We start from the raw sequence: 25,392 nt of genomic DNA, 5'->3' as shown, positions 1-25,392 counted from the left end.
GCCTGTAGTCCCAGCAACTTGGGAGGCTGAGGCAGGAGAATGGCGTGAACCCGGAGGCGGAGCTTGCAGTGAGCCAAGATGGCGCCACTGCCCATCAGCCTGGGCAGCAGAGCGAGACTGTCTCAAAAAAAAAAAGAAAAATTAAAAAAAATTAAAAATAATTCAGAGAGGTGACTAGAAAAGATGTTTAAAAAGATTCCTTAAGGAGGTCAATAATAATTTTTTAAAGGTTGATAAATGCTGTTGTAATTCTTCTTTTCCTTGCCTCAGGTAGTTTCATGCACTTTGTTACACACTGAAGGGCAACCCTTTCCAGATTTGCAAAGTTTTTCTCCAATTGCAGCTCTTTCCTCGCTGGTACTCTATCCTGCAATCTCTAGCCACCTTCGTGTACCTGAACTCTTGGCAACAGCTACTCCATTCGGAGACTTGGTAGGCTTCCTTAAGCTATCTCCATTGTCACACTGCTGTCTCAAATTCTCTCAAGTTGTAAGCTGGGATACTCACAGCACACATCTTACGTGTTTCCTATCTTTCAGGGATTACATTCCGTGCCTGATGTCCAGTGTACTGAAAACCATTGTTTCGTATATTTTGTCTGGTTTGAGGTTGTTTCATGCAGGAGGGTTAGAAGGTAAATATGCTCCCTATTACTCCATCTTAGCCAGAAGTAAAATAAGAAAAAAAAAAATATATATCTAAGTATAAACACACATACACATATACATATATGTATGTATGTATATAACATATATGAATCATATCCTAAAGATTTGGAACAAGAAGAAAATTTAGCTACCAATTATGTTTACTCGCTGCAGATTAAGATGAACATTGTAGATTGGAGCATATTATGGGAGCAGGGCAACCTGCAGAATTGGTCAGGAACTAGAAATGTCAGGACCTGCATTCTAACCCATTTTTGTCAGTAATTATCTGTGTAACATTTTATCAAAGCAGTGAAGGCCTTTGTGAAATTTGCAAAAATGGGGATAACTATATGTTTTACCTCATTGGCTTGCTTAAGGAGTTAAAATGTGATATGAGTCATACAAAGTGCTCATGTAGTCACAGAGGTTCTATTTTAAGGGCTTTCTTAAATTTTTAGGTACCATCACAAGCTAGCTAAGTTAAAAATTTTCATATTGCAAAATCTAAAAGTTCATCTTATTATTTTAGACATTTTTATTCACAGAGCAAATGCAACAATGTGAACCTCACATTTTAAAATATATAATGGCACAATAAAATGCAAAAATATAATTTTAGGTCATAATCAACCTATAGGCAATAAACTATGTTATCATTTTGTAAAAAAAAAAAACCACAGGAAGTAGTGCTTCAGTACATTTTCCCGACGATATGATTAATCCATAATAAATTCTGCTACTACTCCTAGTAATGACAACTTTATGTAACCTTCTTAAAACATTATTCACATTTACACTCAAGTATACCAACTTAAACCATTAGTGGCTGTTCTGACAACGCATCAGCAATGAGCTTAGCCTGAGCTACATCCATTAGGAGTGATGTGAAGGAAGAGAAAAGCGTTGGACTCTATGATATTTAATGTCTTTACCAATAGAAAAGCTCTATAATTCTCAGAATTCAATTTTTTAATTAAAAAATTGGTTCTCTCTTTACACTTAATTGCCAAAACAGTGTTTACAAATACTTTTATCTTGCCCCAAATTGGCCAATGAGGTAGTAGGTTAAACAGCCAATTCATCATGTTTTGATTTAAAATGTGTCCATATCATTCTTCCCCAACTTCATGTATATTTTAATAATCCATTTCTGTCACTTATATTATGGATTCAAGAATAAACTAAGCAAATGGATCATTTGTTTGCCTTCCAGTTATACATGAAGAAATAAATGTTTTATTGAAGAAAAAAGCCATCAAAATCAATTTTCCATCTGCACTCTTTTATTTGTTGCAATACTGTTTGTAACAGCTAAGATTTGGAAACACCCTAAGTGTTCATCAACAGATGAATGAAGAAAATGTGGTTCACATACAAAATGGAGTACTCTTCGGCTGTAAAAGAGAATGAGATCCTGTCACTTGCAACAGCATGGATGGAACTGGAGGTCATTATGTTAAGTGAAATAGGCCAGGCATAGAAAGACAAACATTGCATGTTCTCATTTATTTGTGGGATCTAAAAATCAAAACAATGGAACTCATGGATATACAGAGTAGAAGGATGGTTAGTAAAGGCTGAAAAAAGTAGTAGACAGCTGAGATAATGGTGGGGCAGAGGTGGGGATAGGTTAATGGGTACAAAAAAATAGAAAGAATGAGTAAGACTTACTATATGATAGCACAATAGGGTGACTATCGTCAATAAAAACTTAACTGCATATTTTAAAATAAAGAGTGTAATTAGGTTGTTTGTAACACAAAGGATAAATGTTGAGGGGATGGATACCCCATTCTCCATGATGTGCTTATTTCACAGTGCATGCCTGTATGAAAACATCTCATGTACTCCATAAATATATACACCTAGTGTGTACACAAAAATTAAAAAATAAAAAAGATTTCCCATCAAATATTCTTTCAGAGAAGATGTGAACAAAGATACAGAATTGTTGGTCAGTCTAGGCAAACAGAGTATCAAACAGCCTAGTATGATTTTCTCCTCTGCTAAATAATACCGGGAAGGCAGGAAGGTGGGCTTCTCTATGGATTGAAGTTAAAAGAGAGAAGTGTCAGGAGTTCAGTCCAAGCCTGGCAACTTACTAGTACTGTCTACTTGAAGAGATTAACTCTTACAACCTTATCTTTGTCTCATCTATAAAACTGAGGGAGCAGGTTAAAAAAATCTTATATGTTAATACATGACTTATTCTACTCCATGTCTCTATTACAATGAAAGATCATACACAGGCTGGATGAAAATATGTTAAATTTACTGTGACTTTTCACAGTAATAGAAACAGAATAATAGAGGCATGGGGTAGAATATACCAGGTATCAGTACTAACTACTATCAAAGTATGTTAAGTTTATGCCGTAATAATGACTTTTAGGAAACAATGAAGATTTACAGTGATTTCCTAAGGTGAATTTGGACAAAAATATTGAGATAATACCACTCACCAGTGTCACTATTTTACAGAGATAAGCCTTCAATGTCACATTAACCACTCTCATTTTAATATTAGAATTTTGAAGTTTTTAAGCATCAGAATCTTCAGCTTTCTCAAATGAATGGTAATTATATGCTATTTTCTTTTTTAATTTGAAGACAAAATTTGGGAAATAATTATGCTTTTACTTTTATATTACAAAAGGGTGTTACTTGCAACTAGCATCTATATATCTAAATAACGTTTAGTGACTTAGTTCTCTGCAAAAATAAAAAGTACTCAATTTAGATTTTAGTAAGTTGACTGTTAGATGGTTGCTCTCTGGCAGAAGTTTAAATACATACATTCATAGATATTTTTACATCTAGCAATCAGTAAATATCTCTTTTTCTTGCACTTTGCGTTTAATAATTTAAAAGGAAAAATTTAACAGATGATAAATATCAAACCAAAAAAGGTCAACAAATCTTAATAATCTCAAAATATACAAGAAGGGTAAAGTAATGCATAAACCAATACAGAATACATGTGTCTGCACATTTTTGCATAAATTTTAAAAAGCATATAATTTTGCAATTTTAATTTTATAGAGCTTTCCCTAAAATATTTTTTATTTTATTTAAAAATGAGTTTACTTTCAAATAAGAAGATTAAGTCTAAAAATCAGTAAAAAGATTGATGGTGATGATGTATCAATGCAATTTGATGCATCCGTTTTGCTGTCTTGCAAAAAGTGCGGTGACCAATGGGCTGTCTGTACTCTCAATACAGATGTAGTATTCTGAGAAGAGATCATTTGTTAAGAGCGGATTTCAGACAGAGAGCGTACTCATTCTTTCAAAAATAACACATATGAGAAGATGGAAATTCATTTATGTAACAGTAACGCTGAATCAATATATTTTCAACTTGCCCTGATGTGGAAGAAATATACCATCTCATTAGTCCTTGGTAGGCAGTTGGTATCTGGAATATGAAGAGTATAGCATCATTGCTTTTATATAATTGGTTTATTGAATCCAAATGGTGGTTCCATGCATTATCAAATAACCACTGCTTCAATATTAGTCCCTGGAACTGTCTCCATAAAGTTAATTCCAATCCTTTGCTGTCTTAGTGTGTATGTAAACCTTAATGAGACATGTTTCAATTAATAGCACATATTCAATTTTGGGTAATCTACGGGAATTTGGCCCCATGGTCATAAACCTGTGATCAGACTGGCAGATTTAAAAAACATCATATAAATGCTAACTTTTCTTGGAGTGAACAGCCTTCAGTTTACATTCCAAAAGTGATTAGACGAGAGGATAATACACAATGATATTTATGCCTAGAGCAGTTCAAAATTTAGAAAAGGAATTAGTGATCTTCAGTTAAGCTGTTTTTTTAATAAACTGAAAAGATGTTCTGTACAACATAATAGAGTCATAGGAAATCAAAAGCATATCAGTAACAACTTTTAGAAAAACAGAAATGAATGATAAAGAAAAACAGATATGACCTCTCAATATTTTGGGGAAATAAGTTTAGGATGATGTTTCATTCAGGTATTAATGATATAAATAAAGGATAACTCTGTATAAGAAGTAGTGTTTGTATCTGGTTGTAAATTTAGTTAAAAACATAATCACAATTTACAAAAACTGTAATTACAAATTACAAAGAAAAACAGGCAGACAATCTTGTATTGACATCCTCTTGCATCTTGTCACGTACCAATGTTCTGTTCCATTACAAAATTCAATACTAAAATTTCAGAGCTAACGTTCAATATTAATTTCAACATTAAAATGTATCAAAATCATTAAAAACAGTCAATTAGAAAAAGCAATACACCAAAAATAATGGTAGTATTTCCAGGCTTCTACTGCATTGTATTAACCATCACACAGGGGAACAAAAAGGCTGTGAATTTTGGGTAGGCCACTTGGCTCTGGATTCCAGGACTATGGAAATGCCAGTGAAGGTAGTCTAAGATGCATTTCCTGTTTTATAAATATCAGCAGAAGACCAAAAAAAGGGATCCCAGATATGTTTTCAAGTAACAAAAAACATTAAAGTGCAATTTTGTCTTTTACATCTGAACAAAGGTTCTGTCATTTTTAAAAAATAAAGTAGGGCCACAGCTTTATAGTCATCTTCTCATCTAAAACCCCACAATTATTAACAGAGATCAAACTGCAGTTTTGGAAGAGAGCCTTTGGACGGGGAAACTACTGAACAGTGATGAATGGCCATACCTAATTCATCGTTTGGAAATTGCTGTGGAGGACTGTGTTTCACCGAGGGAGAAAGGGACTTCCCAGAGGCTCCGAGGCTGCAGGTCTTCAGCCAGGTGACAGCACTGCACCTGCTGTGTGCACCCTGATGGCAACAGCAGGGAAGTCCACAGTCACGGTCATAGAAACAGCCACAGCTGCCAATCAGAAGACTCGCTCTTTCTGGCTTTCATGGACTGTGTTTTGCACATCGAGCTCACTGTTGAGAGCTGTCTTAGCACTCTTCTTTTTTTGAGACTTTTGACTCATTTTCTTTGTGTAACTTTCTCTGTTGATAGATGCGTATGGCTATGGCAGTGATGCAAAGCAAAATAAATATCACCACTGCTATCACACCTAGGGAGAGAAAAGAATAAAACGTCATAATTTTTTTTTCTTTTTTCTTTTTAGACAGAGGGTCTCACTCTGTCGCCCACGCTGGAGTGCAGTGGCACGATCACAGCTAACTGTAGCCTTGATCCTCCCAAGTAGCTGAGACTATAGGCCCACTCCACCGTTCAGCTAATTTTTTTTTTCTTTTTACAATTATTCTTTGTAGAGATGGGGTGTTGCTATGTTGCCCAGGCTGGTCTCGAACTCCTGGGCTAAAGTGATCCTCTCACCTTGGCCTCCCAAATTGTTGGGATTACAGGTGTGAGTTACCGTGCCTGGCCTCAATGTCAGAGTATAAATGGTGATTTTTGCTCCAATCAGAGGCTTTGCAGACATCATTGCTTTTTAAGTTTGGTTAAAATAAACCAACCACCTATTGTATTATAAATTGAAAACACCAAAACTCAGAAATGCTAAGGTCAAGTAATTTTATAACATTTAACATACTTCTGAGGGACTATGACTTTTGGATATGGCTGTGTTAGGCTTTTTCCCTACAGGTATATGATGATTGGGTTTCAGATAATGCTTTCAGATTTAAAAGAAGAAAGACATACATGTCTCTAAGACCGTGTACATCCTTCAGTTAACAAGTGGGACATTTTAAGTCATTTTACAAGTATAGAGTGTTTGCATCATCATAGATCATTACACGTTATTGTTAGTACAATGAAATGGGTACATTTTAATGAAATTGTTTTCAAATACTTTTATGATAATATACTTATGAAATGCAGTAGTGTAGCATATATGTAATCAATCCCTATTACCAAAAATATTGCAGGCATATTTATTAATTTTTTTTACCTGGAATGTGGATTATTTGAAAGAGCTGGGTGAAATGTTTTAAAATATCGAAACCATTAGCAGTGCCCATGATTCTCGACTCTAGCTGCACATTAAGTCAGTAAGTCAGAATAAATAAATGGAAGGCCTGGATACCAGTATCTTTATAAATTGTTTCAGGCTTTAATTCAGAGCCAGAGTGCCAAAGCATGAAGCCAAGCCACAGAACGCTGTTTACTGAAGCAATTATATTAGTGACAAATGAAAGTGAAATCTATGCTACAAGAAATAAATATGTATAAAGACAAGCTTCTGAAGGTAATCAGAATATGTCACCCCCAAATATGCCTTTTTGACAAATATTTTGAGGTAAAGGCAATTAAGAAGCAGCCAATGGAGGAAGAGCTCTCTAGATCCTCCCCTCTTTTCATCTAAAGACAAGATGTAAATTCTCTTTTACCGGAGACCATTCTTACCAGCTCAGGGATGTCAGCAGAAGAATGTACAAACACACATACTCCACTAGTTTCTTCCCATATATTTATCTTCCCACGGTTTCTCGCCTTTGGAAGCCTAAAATTGCTTTCCATTGTCCCATCATTTCTCCACAAATGTATTGTTGAAGATGAGCCAGACTTCTAAGCCACTGCGGTTTGAGTTTCACTGAGGTTTCTCCCACATGCTGTGGGCTGCATGCCTTAGTAAACTTGCTTGTTTTTCTCTTGTTAATCAGAGGTCTGTCCCAACTACAAACTTGGGAATGATAAGGAGAAATTATATTTCCTCCCCCACGCTTTTACTGCCTACATCGTACATTTAAAGTACTTCACACAAATATTAATTTATATCTTCAGCCAGTCCCTATTAGAAAATGCAAACTGCCTTTGGGAAAGCCCAGGGGAAGCCTTCCACAGACTCCTTTTCATCCCCTGCTTCAGCCTAAGAATTTCTCAGGGGAAGGGAACACTGCTAAGATGTTTCCCTACATTTACTCAGTCAATCTTGCCAGTGGTATCTGACCACAAGCAATATAATACAATTCCAAAGATGAGAGCTGGTTCTATTATCATTTCCTTCTCACCAAAAGCTGGGCACTAACCCTGACATTGTGTAAACGTCTGTAGGACTTGGAAACCTAGTGTGAAAATGTTCGGCATTGTTGAAATTGCTTTTGCATTGCAATGAAAAAAAATCTAAAAAAGGCACGATTGATTTAGGATTGGATTTGATTTAAAATTGAACACGAAAGTATACCTTTTAGATATGCATTATTGACCACATTCCCACTGGAAACTGTTGAAAAACAGTTTTTGTTCATCAGGTCATGTATTTTTAATTTACACCTTACTGATTTCTAAGAGAAAAAGAATTGAGATAGTGATGGAAAGGTGAATATCCTCAACTGAAATTTAGTCAGAACTTTATTATGTCGAAATTGTTTTCTGTCATTTTGGAGGAAACAAACACAACTAGTTTACTCTTGTATGTGCTATGGAGAGTCTGCAGAATAAGAATACAATTAAGATTTCAATAACTCAGCCGGGCATGGTGGCTCATGCCTGTAATCCTAGCACTTTGGGAGGCCAAGGTAGGTGGATCATGAGGTCAGGAGATCGAGACCATTCTGGCTACCACGGTGAAACCCCGTCTCTACTAAAAATATAAAAAATTAGCCGTGTGTGGTGGTGGGCACCTGTAGTCCCAGCTACTTGGGAGGCTGAGGCAGGAGAATGGGAAGTGGAGCTTGCAGTGAGCCGAGATGGCACCACTGCACTCCAGCCTGGGTGACGAGCGAGACTCTGTCTCAAACAAACAAACAAACAAACAAAGATTTCAATAATTCACTCATTAATTAACAAGAAAAGGTGAATGCTTATTTTTTGCACCAGCTCTAAACAAATTATATTTTAGAAAAAAAGTTTTCATTGCCAAAACATACTTTTAAGCTGTGCTTAACTTCACTTTTCTTCAATTAAAAATAACCACAAAACATTCTTAGCCTATTAGATTAGTTCTTTCCAAAGTATGATTAAAAGTGAAACAGACAATGGCTACTGCTGCACAACATTGTAAATGTCCTTAATGACTGGGAATTATACACTTTAAAATAACAATACACTTTAAATAATGTGTGCATTTCGAACTTCTTAAATAATCATGCCTGTAATCCCAGCACTTTGGGAGGCCGAGGTGAGCAGATCAGGAGGTCAGGAGATCGAGACCATCCTGGCTAACACAGTGAAACCCTGTCTCTACTAAAAATACAAAAAATTAGCCGGGCGTGGTGGCGGGCGCCTGTAGTTTCAGCTACTCGGGAGGCTGAGGCAGGAGAATGGCGTGAACCCAGGAGGCGGCGCTTGCAGTAAGTCGAGATCGCTTCACTGCACTCCAGCCTGGGCGACACAGCGAGACTCTGTCTCAAAAAACAAACAAACAAACAAACAAAAAAACAACTTCTTAAATAAGTGAAACACTGTCGTGGGAGTACCTAAATCATACTATTTGTGATTGAAGAAAAGTACCGTAAAGTGTATGCTCTGATAATTAGCTGAGGTTTCCATTGCTTTGAACATAATTACTTCAGGTCCGTCCAACAGTTGTCATTACCTTGACAAATATCCCACATGTCCTAGGGAACACAGCTGTTTTCAAATTAATAACTTTTCATTATTAGTTTTGTAACTGTTCTTCAAAAAAAAATTGTTTCAGCAGAATTCTTACATGCTGAGCACCCCCAGGGAAGCTGAAATCAGCAAATACTGCCTCAGAAAATCAACAAAGGCCGGCCATGGTGGCTCATGCCTGTGATCTCAGCACTTTGGGAGGCTGAGGCGGGCAGATCACTTGAGGCCAGGAGTTCGAAACCAGCATGGCCAATACAGAGAAACCCTGTCTCTACCTAAAACACAACAAATTAGCCAGGCATAGTGGCACACTCCTATAATCCTAACTATTCAGGAGGCTGAGGCAGGAGAATCGCTTGAACCCGGGAGGCAGAGGTTGCAGTGAGTGGAGATCTCACCACTGCACTCCAGCCTGGGTGACAGCGTGAGACTCTTGTCTCAAATAGAAAAAAAACAAAGAACAAAAAACAAAAAAACAACAACCAACCGCAATACATAGTACCCCTCTGACCTCACCATTGAGTGTTGATTCTTACATATGTTTCCCATCGAGCTAAGTAATGGCATCATTATCTAAAGCGATAATGACAAGCACCAGGTCATTCAGGGCCTTGTTACCTCCAATGACAGCAGAGTCTCTTCTGTCTGCATTAACCAAGGGCTCTCCCTCATCCGCTGGTCCAGAACGACCTACAACAGGGAAAGGGAGAATGATGTTTATTAGCTTGATTTAATCACGCCACAATTTACACATAGCAAACTTTTGTCAATTAAAAGTGAATTAAAATAAGAACATCACGAAAATGTATTTTAAAAAAGGAAAAAAAGGATGACAGAGACGGAGAAAAGAAGGCTTTTGAGAAATTCACAAACACTTGAGAGAAGCGCAGTTTCAGGTGCGCAGGGGTGGAGGGCCACACACCTGCGCCCCCCGCGAGTCGGGGAGCCAGTTCCCGCGCCGGGGAGCCGGACGCCGCCCCCGCCGCGCAGCGGGCCATAGGGGCCACGTGGCCGCGGACGGTGACCCGGGAGGGGCCGCTGGGGCGCAGCGCCGCCTTCAGGGGAGCAGCATGGCCGAAGCGCACCGCCGAGAGGCAGCCAGTGAAGCCACTAGTCGCCGCCCGCCTTGTGTCTGGGTCCGCGCCGGCAGCCTCTGAGGACAGAAGGGGGACACACAGTTAGGGCGCAGCGGCGGAGATGGGGGCGCAGGGACACCCCGCATCTGCAAGACAGCGACCCTCGAAAGTCCCTCCGAACCCCTCGTTCCTTCACTCCAGGAGAGGTCACCCTGAATCTTTACCTGTCTGGCAACTATTTCCATTGTCAGGGTTATGAGAGGCAGGTTTTTAACAGATTTGTTCAAGTGCAGATGGCTGGCTCTCTGCAACTGACAGAGCTTCATAGGAAAGCAGTTACATGACATAAATTTAAGAAATCCTCTGCCATTTAATTTTTAAAATAGAGCATTAAAATAAAATTTTAATGGCGCTCACAGCCAATAATCCGGAGGATTACAGAAAAACGACTCTTGGAGATGAGGACAGAGCTCTGGAAATCCTTCATACTACAGTTGCTATTTTGTATGATGGCTTTCATATTATCTTAAACTGTATCTTTTGTCATCAGATAATACCCCTCTTTATCTCATTTAAGATTTGATTATATTCCAATCTTAAATTCAATCTTATCTGAAAGTAGTGCTTCATTTCTTAAATTTATCAGCTGTTGCCTGCTAGTTCTTGGCATGCCCCTTCATTTTCAATATTGTAAGAGCATTTAACTGTTATTTTTAAACCTAGTTTGACAGAATTTAGTCCATTCGTCTTTAGAGTAATAACCACTATATCTGATTTTATTCTTTTTTATCTTACACTATTTATTTCACATTATTATTTCATCTTTTTTTCTTTTATTTTGCTGGTTTAAGCAGTTTCCTTATTTCCTGCTTTCCCTTCTGTGAGTTTGAGAGCTCAACTTCCCTAGCCCTCACAATCAAAATCATTCCTTCACACTGTTATATGAAAACAAGATCCTTTTTCCAACTTTCCCCCACTCCCAACAGTGAGATGAGCGATTGCATGGTTCTTTTCCCCCACCCTCCCTCCCACGCCACCGCGGGGTTCCCCACAACAGTTCTTCCCTAAATGAGAGGCTTGAGAAACTTTTTTTCTTCTCTCACTTTTCCCTTTTTACTCTTCTTTGGTTTTACTCTAGTACATTTAGATCCTGACCAGAATGACAATTTCTCTTACATTATATTTTTCTATGATGTTTCCAGTTCAAGGATCTTTACATAATTTATTTTTTCCAAGAAGGAACTTTGACAGGATGGACAAAGATTCTCCCCATGACCAGATGTTGGTCAGGCTACTCTAAGCTCTCTGCTCAACCAGCCTGACCTTTGGTCTTTCATCATCCAGCTTAGCAAGAATCCTGCCAATTTGGTTTTAAACCATACCTCCCACCCTCAATATCTGATCACCCTCAATATCTAATCACCACCTTTCTCATCCCTCTCACCACCCCGCAGGTGATGTCTGACAACACTGGCCTGGCATCACCAGGAATCCTGGTCAGTTTAGCGAGAATTACTCTCCCATTTTTGTAGTTTTCCACTCAGACACCCGACCCCAGCCACTCTGCTCCTTGGCTGTGAATCCACACTTTTCCTTGTTGTATTTGAAGTTGAGCTCAATCTCTTTCCCCAACTGCAAAACCCCATTCCAGTAATTCCTATACCTATTGCCATAGTCCTGAATAAAGTCTGCCACACCATCTTAACAAGAGTATTTTTATCTTTTGACATGATACAAGATGGTTTTACATTAAATAATTGTAGTTTAGGGAAGAATCATATAATTTTAGGGCAGACTTTTTTTTTTTTTTTTGAGATGGAGTCTCACTCTGTCCCCAGGCTGGAGTGCAGTGGTGCGATCTCGGCTCACTGCAACCTCCGCCTCCCGGGTACAAGTGATTCTCCTGCTTCAGCCTCCCAAGTAGCTGGGACTACAGGCATGCACCACCACACCCAGCTAATGTTTTTGTGTATTTTTAGTAGAGACAGGGTTTCACCATGTTGGCCAGGGTGGTCTCGATCTCTTGACCTTGTGATCTGCCCACCTCGGCCTCCCAAAGTGTCAGGATTACAGGCGTGAGCCACCGCGCCCGGCCAGACTTCTCTTTAAAACCCTGAATAAAAACCTTGAACAATTGTTTAATTTGGAGCTGATGAAACAGAGTAGAACTTTCTTGCATCTTTAATAAATGACTTAATTAGAAAATGATCTCCATATATACTTTTTTTAAGCTGGAAAATCTGAAAGAAAGGAGTTTCTTTGCCCACTCTGAAGTATACCTGGCAATCACATCACAATCTAGGAAGAAACTCGTGATTCTGTACTCCCAGGTTTTAGCCAGCACTGCTATTTATTGTTTATCAGTTAACCAATATTCAGTAGAACTTGACTCTTACTGTGGTACATGTAGATACAGTTTCCGCTCTATTACCTTGACATGGCAACATGGTCAAAACCCTTCACTTTTGGTTCTCTTAGCTGAATAGCTCTAATCAACAATGTATGGTGACCTGTCTGCCTCCCTTTCTGGGCTTTCTCAACTTTGGGGTCCTGCACCCAGCTCCCTTCCAATTCTCTATTCTCTTCCATCAAAGCCTGCTCCTGAGTAAATTCATGTTTGCACAAATTCCTGATCATGGCTTTTGATAACACTTTCAGGGGCATGTGTATTTTGGCAGAAGAGTCAAAAGAATGAATCTCTAATACAGAATTTGAAATATTGGCACTTGAAGTTGTGGGAAAAAAATATTTGAGATAGGGTTGTCTTCCCAGCCCACTGAAGTCATGCCAAATAGACAGATGTCTATCCTTAAAAAAGGGTGCCAGTTGATTGAACTAAAGGAGAAAACAACTAGATAAGTGGACAGTCTTCTACACTGTGCAGTATGGTAGACACTAGCCACATGTAACCATTGAGATTCAAATCAGGCCAGGTGTGGTGGCTCACGCCTGTAATCCCAGCACTTTGGGAGGCCGAGGCGGGCGGATCACCAGGTCAGGAGATCAAGACCTTCCTGGCTAATACGGTGAAACCCTGTCTCTACTAAAAATACAAAACAAAAACAAAAACAAAAACAAATTAGCAGGGCATGGTGGTGGGTGCCTGTAGTCCCAGCTACTTGGGAGGCTGAGGCAGGAGAACGGCGTGAACCCAGGAGGCAGAGCTTGCAGTGAGCCGAGTTCACGCCACTGTACTCCAGCCTGGATGACAGAGTGAGACTCGATCTCAAAAAAAATAAAAAAAAAAAAAAGAAAAGAAAAAAGAAACTCAAATCAATTAAAATTAAATAAAATGTAAAATATAGTCCCTCAGTTATACTAGCTACATTTCTAGTGCTTAAAAACTCATTTATCTCAAGTGTGTCTGGGGACTACCACATAGGACAGCACAGACTTTACACGTTTTCATCATCACAGAAAGTTCTATTGGACAGCATTAGTTTTGTTGACTTACACTTTCAAAGACCTCAAGACATCTGTGATGCCCACTGAATCCTGGTTAATGGACCAAGTTAGAACAGTCTTAGAATTTTCTATTGAAGAGAATCTTGAAGATAACTTAGTGCAGCCTCCTCATTTTACCAATAAAGAGGGACTAATTGATATAATCTTTGCTCTTTCTTGGGAAAAAAACCCCACAAAATCTCCTATCTTCTCGACTTTTTATAGGGTTTTTGGGTGTTTTTATTCTGTAATGTTGAAAGAGGCAATCCACCATTGGCTCTGAGTGTCTCCTCATGCTTTGCTGGGTTTCCCAAGAAGTGCAAGACGCTGACAGCACTTTACTCAGGCCACTTCTCAAGGCTATAATTGAAGCAAGCAACATTGAGGGATGAGGTCATGACCCCCTCCAGGACAAAGAATATACTTGCTTAGTGCTTGTTACAAAATCGGTGGATTCCCCAAACTCAGTGTTCCTCTGCTGCAGTGCAAACCTGGCCACAGGTGCAGCCTTCATCTGCACCCATCACTGCCCCATAAGGCTTGAGGGCCAAGGGAAAACAATGCAAATCAACTGCTGCTCACGAGGCTTGCTGTGCCATGAGTAATAGGGTCCTCTGTCTCTGTACCAGGACAGCATCCACAAAACAGTTAAAAGCTGTTAACTTCCTAGCTCGTAAATCAGGTAAAATCAAATCCCAGACCCAACATAAAACATTTCTTCTAAATGAGACAAACACCATAGCATAGAAGTAATATAAAATACATAGGTTAATGAATTTTAAATGTTAAAACTGTATGTCTTATGTGACATCTACTTACAAAACTCAAAAGGAAATTTCCAGAAATATTTAATTACCAAAACTATTTGGCATTCTTACATATCCAGAGCTCTACTTGAAATATAGTCCTTCAGCGGGTTTTCTTTTCTTCAGCCTAGAATGTATACCTCCTAAGGTATATAAGCTCAGCTGTATTCATATGTAACTGTTTACAGGCTAATTTTTTTTTACTTTTTGGGAGCAGACAAAAAGGCATCTTCCATTTTTGCCCTCTGTTTTTTTGATATACATGCAATTTTTAAGATAGTATTTAAGGGGCCGGGCGTGGTGGCTCACACCTGTAATCCCAGCACTTTGGGAGGCCGAGGCGGGTGGATCACGAGGTCAGGAATTCGAGATCAGCCTGACCAACATGATGAAACCCCGTCTCTACTAAAAATACAAAAATTAGCCAGGCGTGGTGGCATGCACCTGTAATCCCAGCTACTCAGGAGGCTGAGGCAGGAGAATCGTGTGAACCTGGGAGGCGGAGGTTGCAGTGAGCCAAGACTGCGCCACTGCACTCCAGCCTGGGCGACAGAATGATACTCATAAGTGTTTAAATACACATGCACGTGTACACACACAAAGCAAAACAGAAAGAATACCAATAACACCAAAGTATCTAAAAACAAACCTTAATTTACGATGGATCACCTTTACTGAATTATAAAGTATTTTAGGTGTTTGCATTCCTTAAAGCTACCTCTTGGATAAAATTCAAAGCTATACAGAAAATTCAAAATCTAAAAAGCTTACATTTAAATAGGTTTACTCTGAATTGATCTTATGATAATCAATCTGAATGGTTTTCATTCATTAAGACTACTCAGAAATGGCAAAATCACAGTGAGGTGCTCAGAAACAGCATCTTAATTATGATGGATTTTGGGCCATTTTTTTCTAAGGCATTGTTAGGGTGCATAATAATAAATTAGGCTGGATATGAGCATTATTTTATTAGAATTGCTCATATATTAGCCTATGTACCTATTAACATGTGAGTGTAGTGAGGGTGGGTAGGTATAGTGTTTCTCTCATTCAGAGGCTTTCTCAGTGCTTAATAAACTGTTCATAGTAGATGCTCACCAAATTTTTTTTTTTTTTTTTTTTTTGAGACAGAGTCTCGCTCTGTTGCCCAGGCTGGAGTGCAGGATCTCTGCTCACTGCAAGCTCCGCCTCCTGGGTTCACGCCATTCTCCTGCCTCAGCCTCCCGAGTAGCTGGGACTACAGGCGCCCACCACCGGGCCCGGCTAATTTTTTTTGTATTTTTAGTAGAGTCGGGGTTTCACCGTGTTAGCCAGGATGGTCTGGATCTCCTGACCTCGTGATCCGCCCGCCTCGGCCTCCCAAAGTGCTGGGATTACAGGCGTGAGCCACCATGCCCGGCCGCTCATCAAATATTTTTAAACGAAGGGATGAATCAAAGATTTACAGAGACTCAAGAGAAATATATTGGTAACTTAGAACAGAGTGTTTTGGGTAACCTTCTTTGTAAAATTAGTGGCTTCTCTATTAGCCAACTTGTTGGTCTATTTTACTATAAGTTAAGGAAAGCACTTCCTATATAATTCCAAATTTAAAGATAAAATTGTAGTTTTGGTATAATTACTAAATGATGTGAGAGTGGCAAAAAATGTATAGCAGAACCAATCCTAAAATACAGTTGTTCAAAGTATAAAGTGTTTCATTAATGTTTGATTATTATCTCTAACTCCAAGGACAGGCAAAATGAATACTTATAATTTTCTGAGATCAATTACTTCTGAGTATATACTTCATTGCTGAATTTGAATGTAGATTTTTATACCATAAGTTACATGCCTTTGAATATACCATCCTTGAATGAAAACATTAACACCTTCAATTACATGTTCTCCTTTATTTGGAAGGAAACAAAGATGTATATAATAAATATTATTCTACTTTTTGATCCTCAATATTAAAGTATAGTTCATTTTCTTAATTGAGTTACATAAGATGGGTTTTTTTTAAAAAAAAGATTATTTTCCTCAGTTCCTTTATTAAATGTAAAGCTAACTGTGATTTTACAACAGGTTATGATAGACAATATGATAGACAATTACTGTAACTTTCTACCTTGCGTAATAGATATTTATGAATATGCCTCCCCATTCCTGTTAGATACTAAAGTCAAAAAGGATGGAAACAACAGGCAAAGCAGGGCTTGAGAGAGAATTAAAACTGTATTCATCTGCTGTAATAAGATTAACAGTTTTTTCTCTTGTGTTCAACTCAAACGTAGTTTTATCATTGAATGATGGTCTCCGGAGTTGATGCCGATTAATACATACATAATCTGTGAACTTTGTGTCAGCTTTGATAACATTTCACTTTTCAAGAAGGGTTAGAAAAACACCGTGATTCATTATGCATGATTGCCAAGTGAGAGGTTAAGTGTGGAGGTATTTTTCCAGGAACGCCCTTGCATATCTCACAGGCAGCACTTACTCATGATTATATGTACACTCAGGCAAGAGTACAGTTTGCACCTTGATTGTCACTCACTGTGAAATTATTATTCAAGTAAGACAAGGAGCTTCTTTCAGCATGATGAATGCTTCCAGAGTTTGTGACATGACACTTAGATTTTTTGGGAAAAAGCTCTTTCTTCTACTTACCTAAAACCTTTCCCAATATGAGAGATTTGAGGGCGTTGAATTCTGTCCCTGAGGACAAGATTACTTGTTTCTTTGCGCTCTGGTTAACCTATTAGATGTCCCATGAGAAGCAAACATCAACAGAAAGTACAATTTTAATGATAAGGAAGCAAAGGAAGATGAGGAAAGGAAAGATGAAAATAAATCACTTTTAAGTACCACCACAAAAGCTCAAGAAGCCACCTTCAAATAATTAATCATTTAGAAGGGGAAGCTATTTTATAAGCAATTCCTATGATGCCATCAGCTACCACTCTATCCACGATGTACCCACTGGCTGGCTTTACTCTTCTTCATAATGGAAGGATCTATAATTGGCAGAATCCATGAAAAAGATGGAATTGGCTGTTTTAAACTTAAATACGTACTCATTCTGCGGAGAAAATCTGAAACATAAAACCAAGCATTGTTGTTCTCTATACAGTATATTTTCCTTCCAATGCCAATGGCAATGTGGAATTTACTTCCTCTGTTGTCACTCAGGTCTATTTTCTTACTTATTCCCATTTTAATAACTATGTTGTGTGCTTTTAAACCATGTTTTTAAGTTGCTAAAGTATTTGTTCTTTTATAATCAGAATAAGACAAGTTCCCACTGTAATATCAATGAATAGATTCCACCAGTAGTCACTATGAGAAACTAGAGAACATTCCCCTACTGAGTAAAGTGAAACAAATGAAGATATTTTGATATTTTAAATAGTAAAATATTAATAATAACTTTGACAGAATTGCATTGCTAAACAAACAAAACAAAGCAATACAGAATAAACCACCACCTCCTCTCCCCCAGATCCCGGCCATATTTGGCTTCTTCTTGACTTATGGAAGAGCAGCATTGAATGGGTTGCTCTTCCATTAATGTTTATTATCAAATTTTTTCATTAGATTATTTGTTCTCAAAATAATAATATTAGTTTGACTTTTGCATTTGTGGGATTACCTCTGCCATGACCACGGCTTCTTCTCTGATAATCTTCACTCGGTGAAGTTGCCCATCAGCCATGTTTTTAAAATCAAAGGTAAATGCATCAGGATTTTGATGTCTATCTAGCTTGTACCTAATCTGCAAACTTCCTAAAAAGAAAAATAAACAGTATTTAAAATTAAAGTGGTATTTTATAATACTCTTGATACATATTCTAGAGCACTTTTATTATTATTTACTTATAGCACTTTTTGAATCTATTTAGCATCAATTTAGATGCACCCAATAGTTATCGTTCCTGGAACAGTGATTACTTAAGTGCTATTCCTGTGCCAGACTCTGAATCCAATGATGCTATTTTAAAAGTCAAGACTGAATGTGTTGTTAATAAGCAGTCTCCCCAAACCTTTTCATTTAAAAATGAAAAGGTTTAAATTATGCATATGAGCTCAGAACTCAGATCTAAATTCATTATGACTTTGATATTTATGAAATGATGAAACTCTGCAATATTGTATCAACATTCAGTTCCTGTAATTATAACTTCTAATAAGACTCATTTTAATGTATTATTGATATGTGCATAAAGATTTTTTTATAGCCAGATTATTTTAAGTCTTCTGCCATAATCCAAAAATGAGGACAAGAAAAGGTTTTGTCAGGAGACAAGGTTTCCATAGTATCTACATCTTCTAATATACATACCGCTCTCCTACACAGATGTACCCCTCATTATCTGTAATTCTCTTGCAGCTTATACTAAGATCCTGTTAATCAGAGATTTTTATTTATTTTTATTTTTTTGAGGTGGAGTCTCGCTCTGTTGCCCAGGCTGGAGTGCAGTGGCGCGATCTCGGCTCACTGCAAGCTCCGCCTCCCGGGTTCACGCCATTCTCCTGCCTCAGCTTCCTGAGTAGCTGGGACTACAGGTGCCCACCACCATGCCCGGCTAATTTTTTGTATTTTTAGTAGAGACGGGGTTTCACCGTGTTAACCAGGATGGTCTCGATTTACTGACCTCGTGATCCACCTGCCTTGGCCTCCCAAAGTGCTGGGATTATAGGCATGAGCCACCGCGTCCAGCCTAATCAGAGATTTTGTAGATTTTTTTCTAGACACTAAATTTTGTGCTGTGTACCTAACAAACTTAAAGCTTGGTCTTCTTGTTCAACTGTGAAAACCTTGCAATGCCCCAATTACCACTGTTTGAGAGGCTGTCATTACACTTTTCTTCTATAAAAGTGATAACTAGTTTTTCAGCCACTGATGAGATAAAGAACAGCTGTACTCATCTGTTGCTTATAAGAACTGGCTTTTCTATAGTTGTACTATAACATCCACATAAATGCTCCTCTATTTTGCTTAGAATGCGGAGGGAATGTATGTCATGTATCTAGATATCTTATTTCAAAATGAACAGCAAAACCAACTGGAGTCATCATGTACTACTAAAGTCATCCTATCAATAAGAAGAAATAGAACTGCATATCAACTCCGTAAAATTATCAAACATGTACTGGGAGAAAAGCATCTTAATTTAATCTTGAAATGCTAGCTTTTATAATAACCATTAAGGAAGGCACTGAAAAACCAAACACATTGGAGGGCATACAGTTTTCTTTCATCGTTTGTAGTTTGACTGCTGAAAAGACCCATGTCATTACAGTCCTATTTTTCTAATTCAGGGTTCTCTTTTTCTTTACGCAAAAGATATTCACCATTGTTGGCGAGGATAACTGAAAGGTATTCCTCATAGAAAGAGCTCACATACAGCAATAAGCTCGGAGTTCGTGTGGTTCGGAAGCTCAGTGTGATCATTTCTCTGGTCAATGTTACATCTCTGTGTAACGAAGAAACGAGAGAGCTGGAGTTTTCACTTAAAGTGTAATGTTCTTGAAAATGGTACGTCATTAAGGAGCCAGTTGCAAAATATGCGGAAATCTCTGAAATGATAAATACATTTTTGTTATGTTAACAAAATGTAAGTCCAACGGTCTTGTTTTAAGTACATTTAGAGAATGAGATCAAACCTTAAATATCCTGGGAGATTAATAGTGAAATCCTTTCCTGTTTTATTTTTTTTCACTTTTTAAAGTTTTTTAAAAACTACAACTTGAAGAAAAAGTAGCAAACTCCAATATACTCACAACCGAGAATTGACTAACACTTAATAGAGATTTTAATTCTCCAAATCATCCTCATCTTATATTTACATATAATTAATTCTCCAGTATAAATGTATAATTTATAGGTAACATCTCATCTTTGGTTTCCAATTTTTTCCCAAATCATTAATTTTTAAACATCTTTATTCAGATATAATCCATATGCCATGTAATAGACCCAATTACAGTGTAAAATTCTATGTCTTTTAGTATATTTGCAGGCATGTGCAAACATTGCCATGATCAATTTTAGAGTATTTTCACTCCCCTCCCCCCCGCACCTTCTTATTCCCTCCTATAAAACCCTCCATATCCTCTAGCAGTCACTCTCTGTTTCTCCCCAACACCCCAGCCTAGGCAACTACTAATTTATTTTCTGTCTCTGCAGAGGTTCCTATTCGGGAGATTTCATATCAGTGGAATCATATAACGTGTGGTCTTTTCAATCTGGCCTCTTTCACTTAGCATGGTATTTTCAAGGTTCATCCATCTTGTAGCATGTATCAGTATTTTATGCGTTTTATTGAATATTTCATTGGATGTAAATAGTAATGGATGTGCCACATTTTGCGATCTATTTAACAGCTGATAGACATTTGGGTTGTTTCTACTTTTTGACTATTATAAATAATGCTTCCATGAAAATTCACGTGTAAGTTTTTCTATGGACACATTTTTATTTTTCTTAGGAATGTATACCTAGGAGTAAAATTGTTCAATCTTATGATAACACCAACTTTAAAATTTTGAGGAGCTGCCATATTTTTTCCAAAATAGCTATACCATTTTACATTCCAAACAGAATTTTGAGGGTTTTAATATCTCCACATCCTCACCAACATTTATTATTATCTTTCTTTTAAATTACAGCTATACTTGTCTGTGTGAAGAGGTATTTCATTGTGACTTTGATGGCATTTCTCTACTGGCTAATGTTGCCAACTACTTTTTCATGATTTTATTGGACATTCACACATATTTGCTGAAGAAATATCTATTTATAAGCTTTACCTATTATTTAATTGGGTTAAATTTCTTTTTCTTATTCACTTGTTGGTTTTTGTTTTTGTTTTTGTTTTTTTGAGACAGAGTCTCACTCTGTTGCCCAGGCTGGAGTGCAGTGGCATGATCTCAGCTCACTGCAAGCTCTGCCTCCTGGGTTCACACCATTCTCCTGCCTCAGCCTCCCGAGTAGCTGGGACTACAGGCGCCCACCACCACGCCCGGCTAATTTTTTGTATTTTTAGTAGAGACGGGGTTTCACTGTGTTAGCCAGGATGGTCTCGAACTCCTGACCTCGTGATCTGCCCACCTTGGCCTCCCAAAATGCTAGGATTACAGGTGTGAGCCACCGCGCACAGCTTCTTATTCAGTTGTAAAAGCTCTTTAAATAATTTGAATACTAGACCCTTATAACAGACATGATTTGCAATAATTTCTTCCATTCTGTGGGTTATCTTCTCTTTTGTTCTCCCATGTTTTGAGAGTTTTATAGTTTTCGTTCTTACATCGAGGTCTATTTGGTACATTTTTATGTATGTGTGAGATAGAGGTCTAATTTCATTCATCTGCATGTGTATGTATACTCAGTTGTCTCAGAGACTACTTCTTCCCATTGGGTTGTCCTGGCACTCTTGTAAAATCCATTGACCATAAATGGCGAGGTATCTATCTGGACTTTCAATTTTATCCCAATGAGCTATCTGTTCAGTCTTAGGCCAGTTATATACTGCTTTACAGTAAGTTTAGAAATTGGGCAGTGTGAATCTATCGAATCTCTTCTTAAAGATTGTTTTGGCTATTCTGCATCATTTAAAGTTTCATATGAAACCAGCTTGTCAATTTCAGGAAAGAAGCCAGCTGGGATATTGATTGAAACTGTACTGAATCTGTATATTACTTTAGAGAACACTGGTATTTTATTTATATTAATTATTCAATCCATGACATGAAATCTCTCTCCATTTATTTACCTTTAATTTCTTTCAACGCTTTATAGTTTTCAGTGTGTTTTCCATTTCTTTTGTTAAATGTATTGCTATGTATGTTATTCTTTTTGATGCTACTGTAAATAAAATTGTTTTATTGGTTTTATTTTCAGATGGTTCATAGCTAATGTGTAGAAATACAATTGATTTTGTATATTGTTTTTGTATTCTGCAATTTTGCTGAACTTGGTTTTAGTTTTAATAGTTTTAAGTAGATACTTTGGGATTTTTAATATAAAAAATCATGTCATCTTCAAATAGAGATGGTTTTACTTCCTTTCTAATTTGGATGTTTTTCTTCTTTTTTTTTTTTTCATTTTCTTGCCTAATCAGTCTGGCCTGAACCTCTAGTACAATGCTGAATAGAAATAGTGAGAGTATACATTCTTGTCTTGTTCTTGATCTTAGGAAAAAAAACATTCAGTCTTTATAATTAAATATAATTTTAGCTATGAGTTTTTCAAAAATGCCATTTGTTAGACTGAGGAAGTTATCTTCTATAATTAGTTTACTGAATTTAAACAAAAATTCATGAAAGGATGTTGGATTGTATCAAATGACTTTTCTGCATCAGTAGAGAATATCATGTGTTTCTGTCCTTTATTCTAAGATATAGTATATTATATTAATTGATTTTCAGCTGTTAAAACAACTTTCCATTTCTGGGATCATTTCCACTTTGTCTTGATGTATCGTCATTTTTATATGTGACTGGATTTGCTTTGGTAATACTCTGTTCAGAGTTTTCACATCTATCTACTTAAATGATATTGGTCTGTAGATTTAAAATATATATACTGATATATCTATGTCTGGCTTTGGTATTAGGGAAATACTGACCTTACAGAATAAGCTGAAAAATGTTCCTTTCTCTTTTATTTTTTGGAAGAGTTTTGAAGAATTAATACTTCTTATTTAAATAGTTGATAGATTTTTAAATAGTTGATATATTCTGATAGTTGATACCATCAATTGTTTGAAACCATCTGGACCTGGGCTTTACTTTGTGCGGTATTTTAATATTATTAAGACATTCCTTTTATTGTTATAGGCCGATTTATATTTTCTCCTCCTTCTTGAAACAGAAGTAGTAGTTTGTGTTAATTTTGTAGTTAGTGTCATCCTAGGAATTTGTCCATTTTATCTAAGTTACGTAATTTTTTTCAACATACAGTTGTTTATATTCCCTTGCAATCCATGTTATTTCTGTAAGGTTGGTAGTAATATCACTCTTTCATATGTCATTCTAGTAATTTGAATCGTCTCTTCTATTCTTGGTCAGTTGTACTAAAGGTTTGCCAATTTTGTTAACAATTTTAAAGGACTGACTTTTGGTTTGGTTAATTTTTTCTGTCACTTTTATATTATCCATTTGAGAAATTTCTCCAGTTTTATTTATTATTTCCTGCTTTCTCCTTACATTAGATTTAGTTTGCTCTTCTTTTTTCAGTGTCTTAAGGTGGCAGGTCAGGTTTTTTATTTGGGAACCATTTTTCTTTTTAAATATTGATGTTTACAGCTTTAAAATTCCCTCTAAACCCTGCTTTAGCTGTGTTACTATATGTTTTAGTAATGTTGTATTTTTGCTTTCATTTATCTCAAAGCCTTTTCTAATTTCCCTTTTGATTTCGGAGTGTATAGTTTAATTTCCACATATTTGTGATATTCCACAATTTATGTTATTAATTTCATCTCATTGTGTTTAAAAAAAACCCTTCATATGATTTCAATCCTTTTAAATGTGTTGAGGCTTGATTTACAGGTAGCATGTTGTCTAACCTAGAATATGTTCCATGAACACTTGAGAAGAATATACATTCTGCTATTGTTAAGTGGTGTGTTCTACAGATGTGTCTTAGAATGATTGCGTTTTTATTTTTTTCAACTCTATTTTCTTGGTAATCTTCTGAGTGATTATTCTATCCTTTATTGAAAGTGAAGTATTGAATCCTCCAGGTTTTATTCCTGGTTTTTCTATTTCTCTTTTCTGTTCTGTCAGGTATTCTTTATGTAATTTGGGGCTATATTATTAACTGCATGTAAGTTTGTAATTGTTATATCTTTTTGAGGAAATTAACTTTTTATCATTATAAAGTTTCTCTATTTCTAGTAGCACCTTTTGTTTTAGAGTTTATTTTTTCTGGTATTAGTATAGTCCCTTTGGCTCTCTAGGGTTACTCTGCATGGTACATGTTTTCCCTTCTTTCATTTTCAACTAAATTACCCCTTTCAATCTAAATTGTATGTCCTTAGACAGCATACAGTTAAGATTTCTTTTGTTATCCATTCTGACAATATTTGTCTTTTGATTGGATTGCTCAATCGATGAACATTTAATATTATTATTGATACAGTTAGATTTACATCTGCCATTTTCTTTTTCTATGTTTCATTTGTTTTCTTTTCACTTTCCTTCTGACTTATTATTTTGTGTTGGTGGATATTTTGGAGTGTAACATTTTAATTTCTTTCTCAATTTCACTATACTTTGGGGTAAAATATATATAATACATAATTTGCCACTTAACCATTTAAAATATGAAATTCAGTAGCATTAATTAAATTCACAATGTTGTGCAATTATCACCTCTTTTGATATCCAAAATTTTTCATCATCCCAAAGTTAAACTCTGTATTCATTAAGCAATAACTCTCCATTGCCCCCTCATCTCAGCTGCTGGTATCCTTGAATCTACTTTGTCTCTACAAATTTGTCTATTGATATCTAGTAAACATGGAGTTATAATATCTGCCCTCTTGGGTCTGGCTTATTTCACTTAGCATAATGTCTTCTATGTTAATTAATTTTGTATCATGTATCAGAACGTCATTCCTTTTAATGGCTGAACAATATACCATTATATGTATACACTACATTTTTTAATCGATTCATGTGTTGATGGACACTTGAATTATTTCCACTATTGTGATAGTGCTACTATGAACATTTGTATACAAGTATCTGCTTGAGTTCTTGTTTTCAATTGTTTTGGTTATATATGTAGAAGTGGAATTGCTGGGTTCGAAGGTAATTCTATGTTTAACTATTTTGAGTTAACTCTAAATTTCTACAGTGGCTGTGGCATTTACTTTCCCACCAGTAACAAAAGAGAGTTCCAATTTCT

At 36.8% G+C, this 25,392-nt stretch overlaps 1 protein-coding gene across 1 annotated transcript in view; it reads right to left on the bottom strand.

The window, feature by feature from the left end:
• Nucleotides 1–784: 784 nt before the first annotated feature.
• LOC100439741 (contactin associated protein family member 3) overlaps nucleotides 785–25,392 on the bottom strand; it is a 104,066-nt gene continuing 79,458 nt past the window's right edge. Inside the window, 7 exon segments of the mRNA XM_063714134.1 lie at nucleotides 785–5,622; nucleotides 5,624–5,720; nucleotides 9,785–9,856; nucleotides 10,089–10,319; nucleotides 17,148–17,235; nucleotides 18,130–18,263; nucleotides 19,833–20,057. Coding sequence (XP_063570204.1) covers nucleotides 5,529–5,622; nucleotides 5,624–5,720; nucleotides 9,785–9,856; nucleotides 10,089–10,319; nucleotides 17,148–17,235; nucleotides 18,130–18,263; nucleotides 19,833–20,057 — 941 coding nt within the window. The 3' untranslated portion in view covers nucleotides 785–5,528.

This window comes from Pongo abelii, chromosome 13 (genome assembly GCF_028885655.2).
Source record: "Pongo abelii isolate AG06213 chromosome 13, NHGRI_mPonAbe1-v2.0_pri, whole genome shotgun sequence".
NCBI classification, from domain to species: domain Eukaryota; kingdom Metazoa; phylum Chordata; class Mammalia; order Primates; family Hominidae; genus Pongo; species Pongo abelii.
The sequence above is the reverse complement of the archived record's forward strand: the minus strand, read 5'-3'. Positions and strand labels throughout refer to the sequence as shown.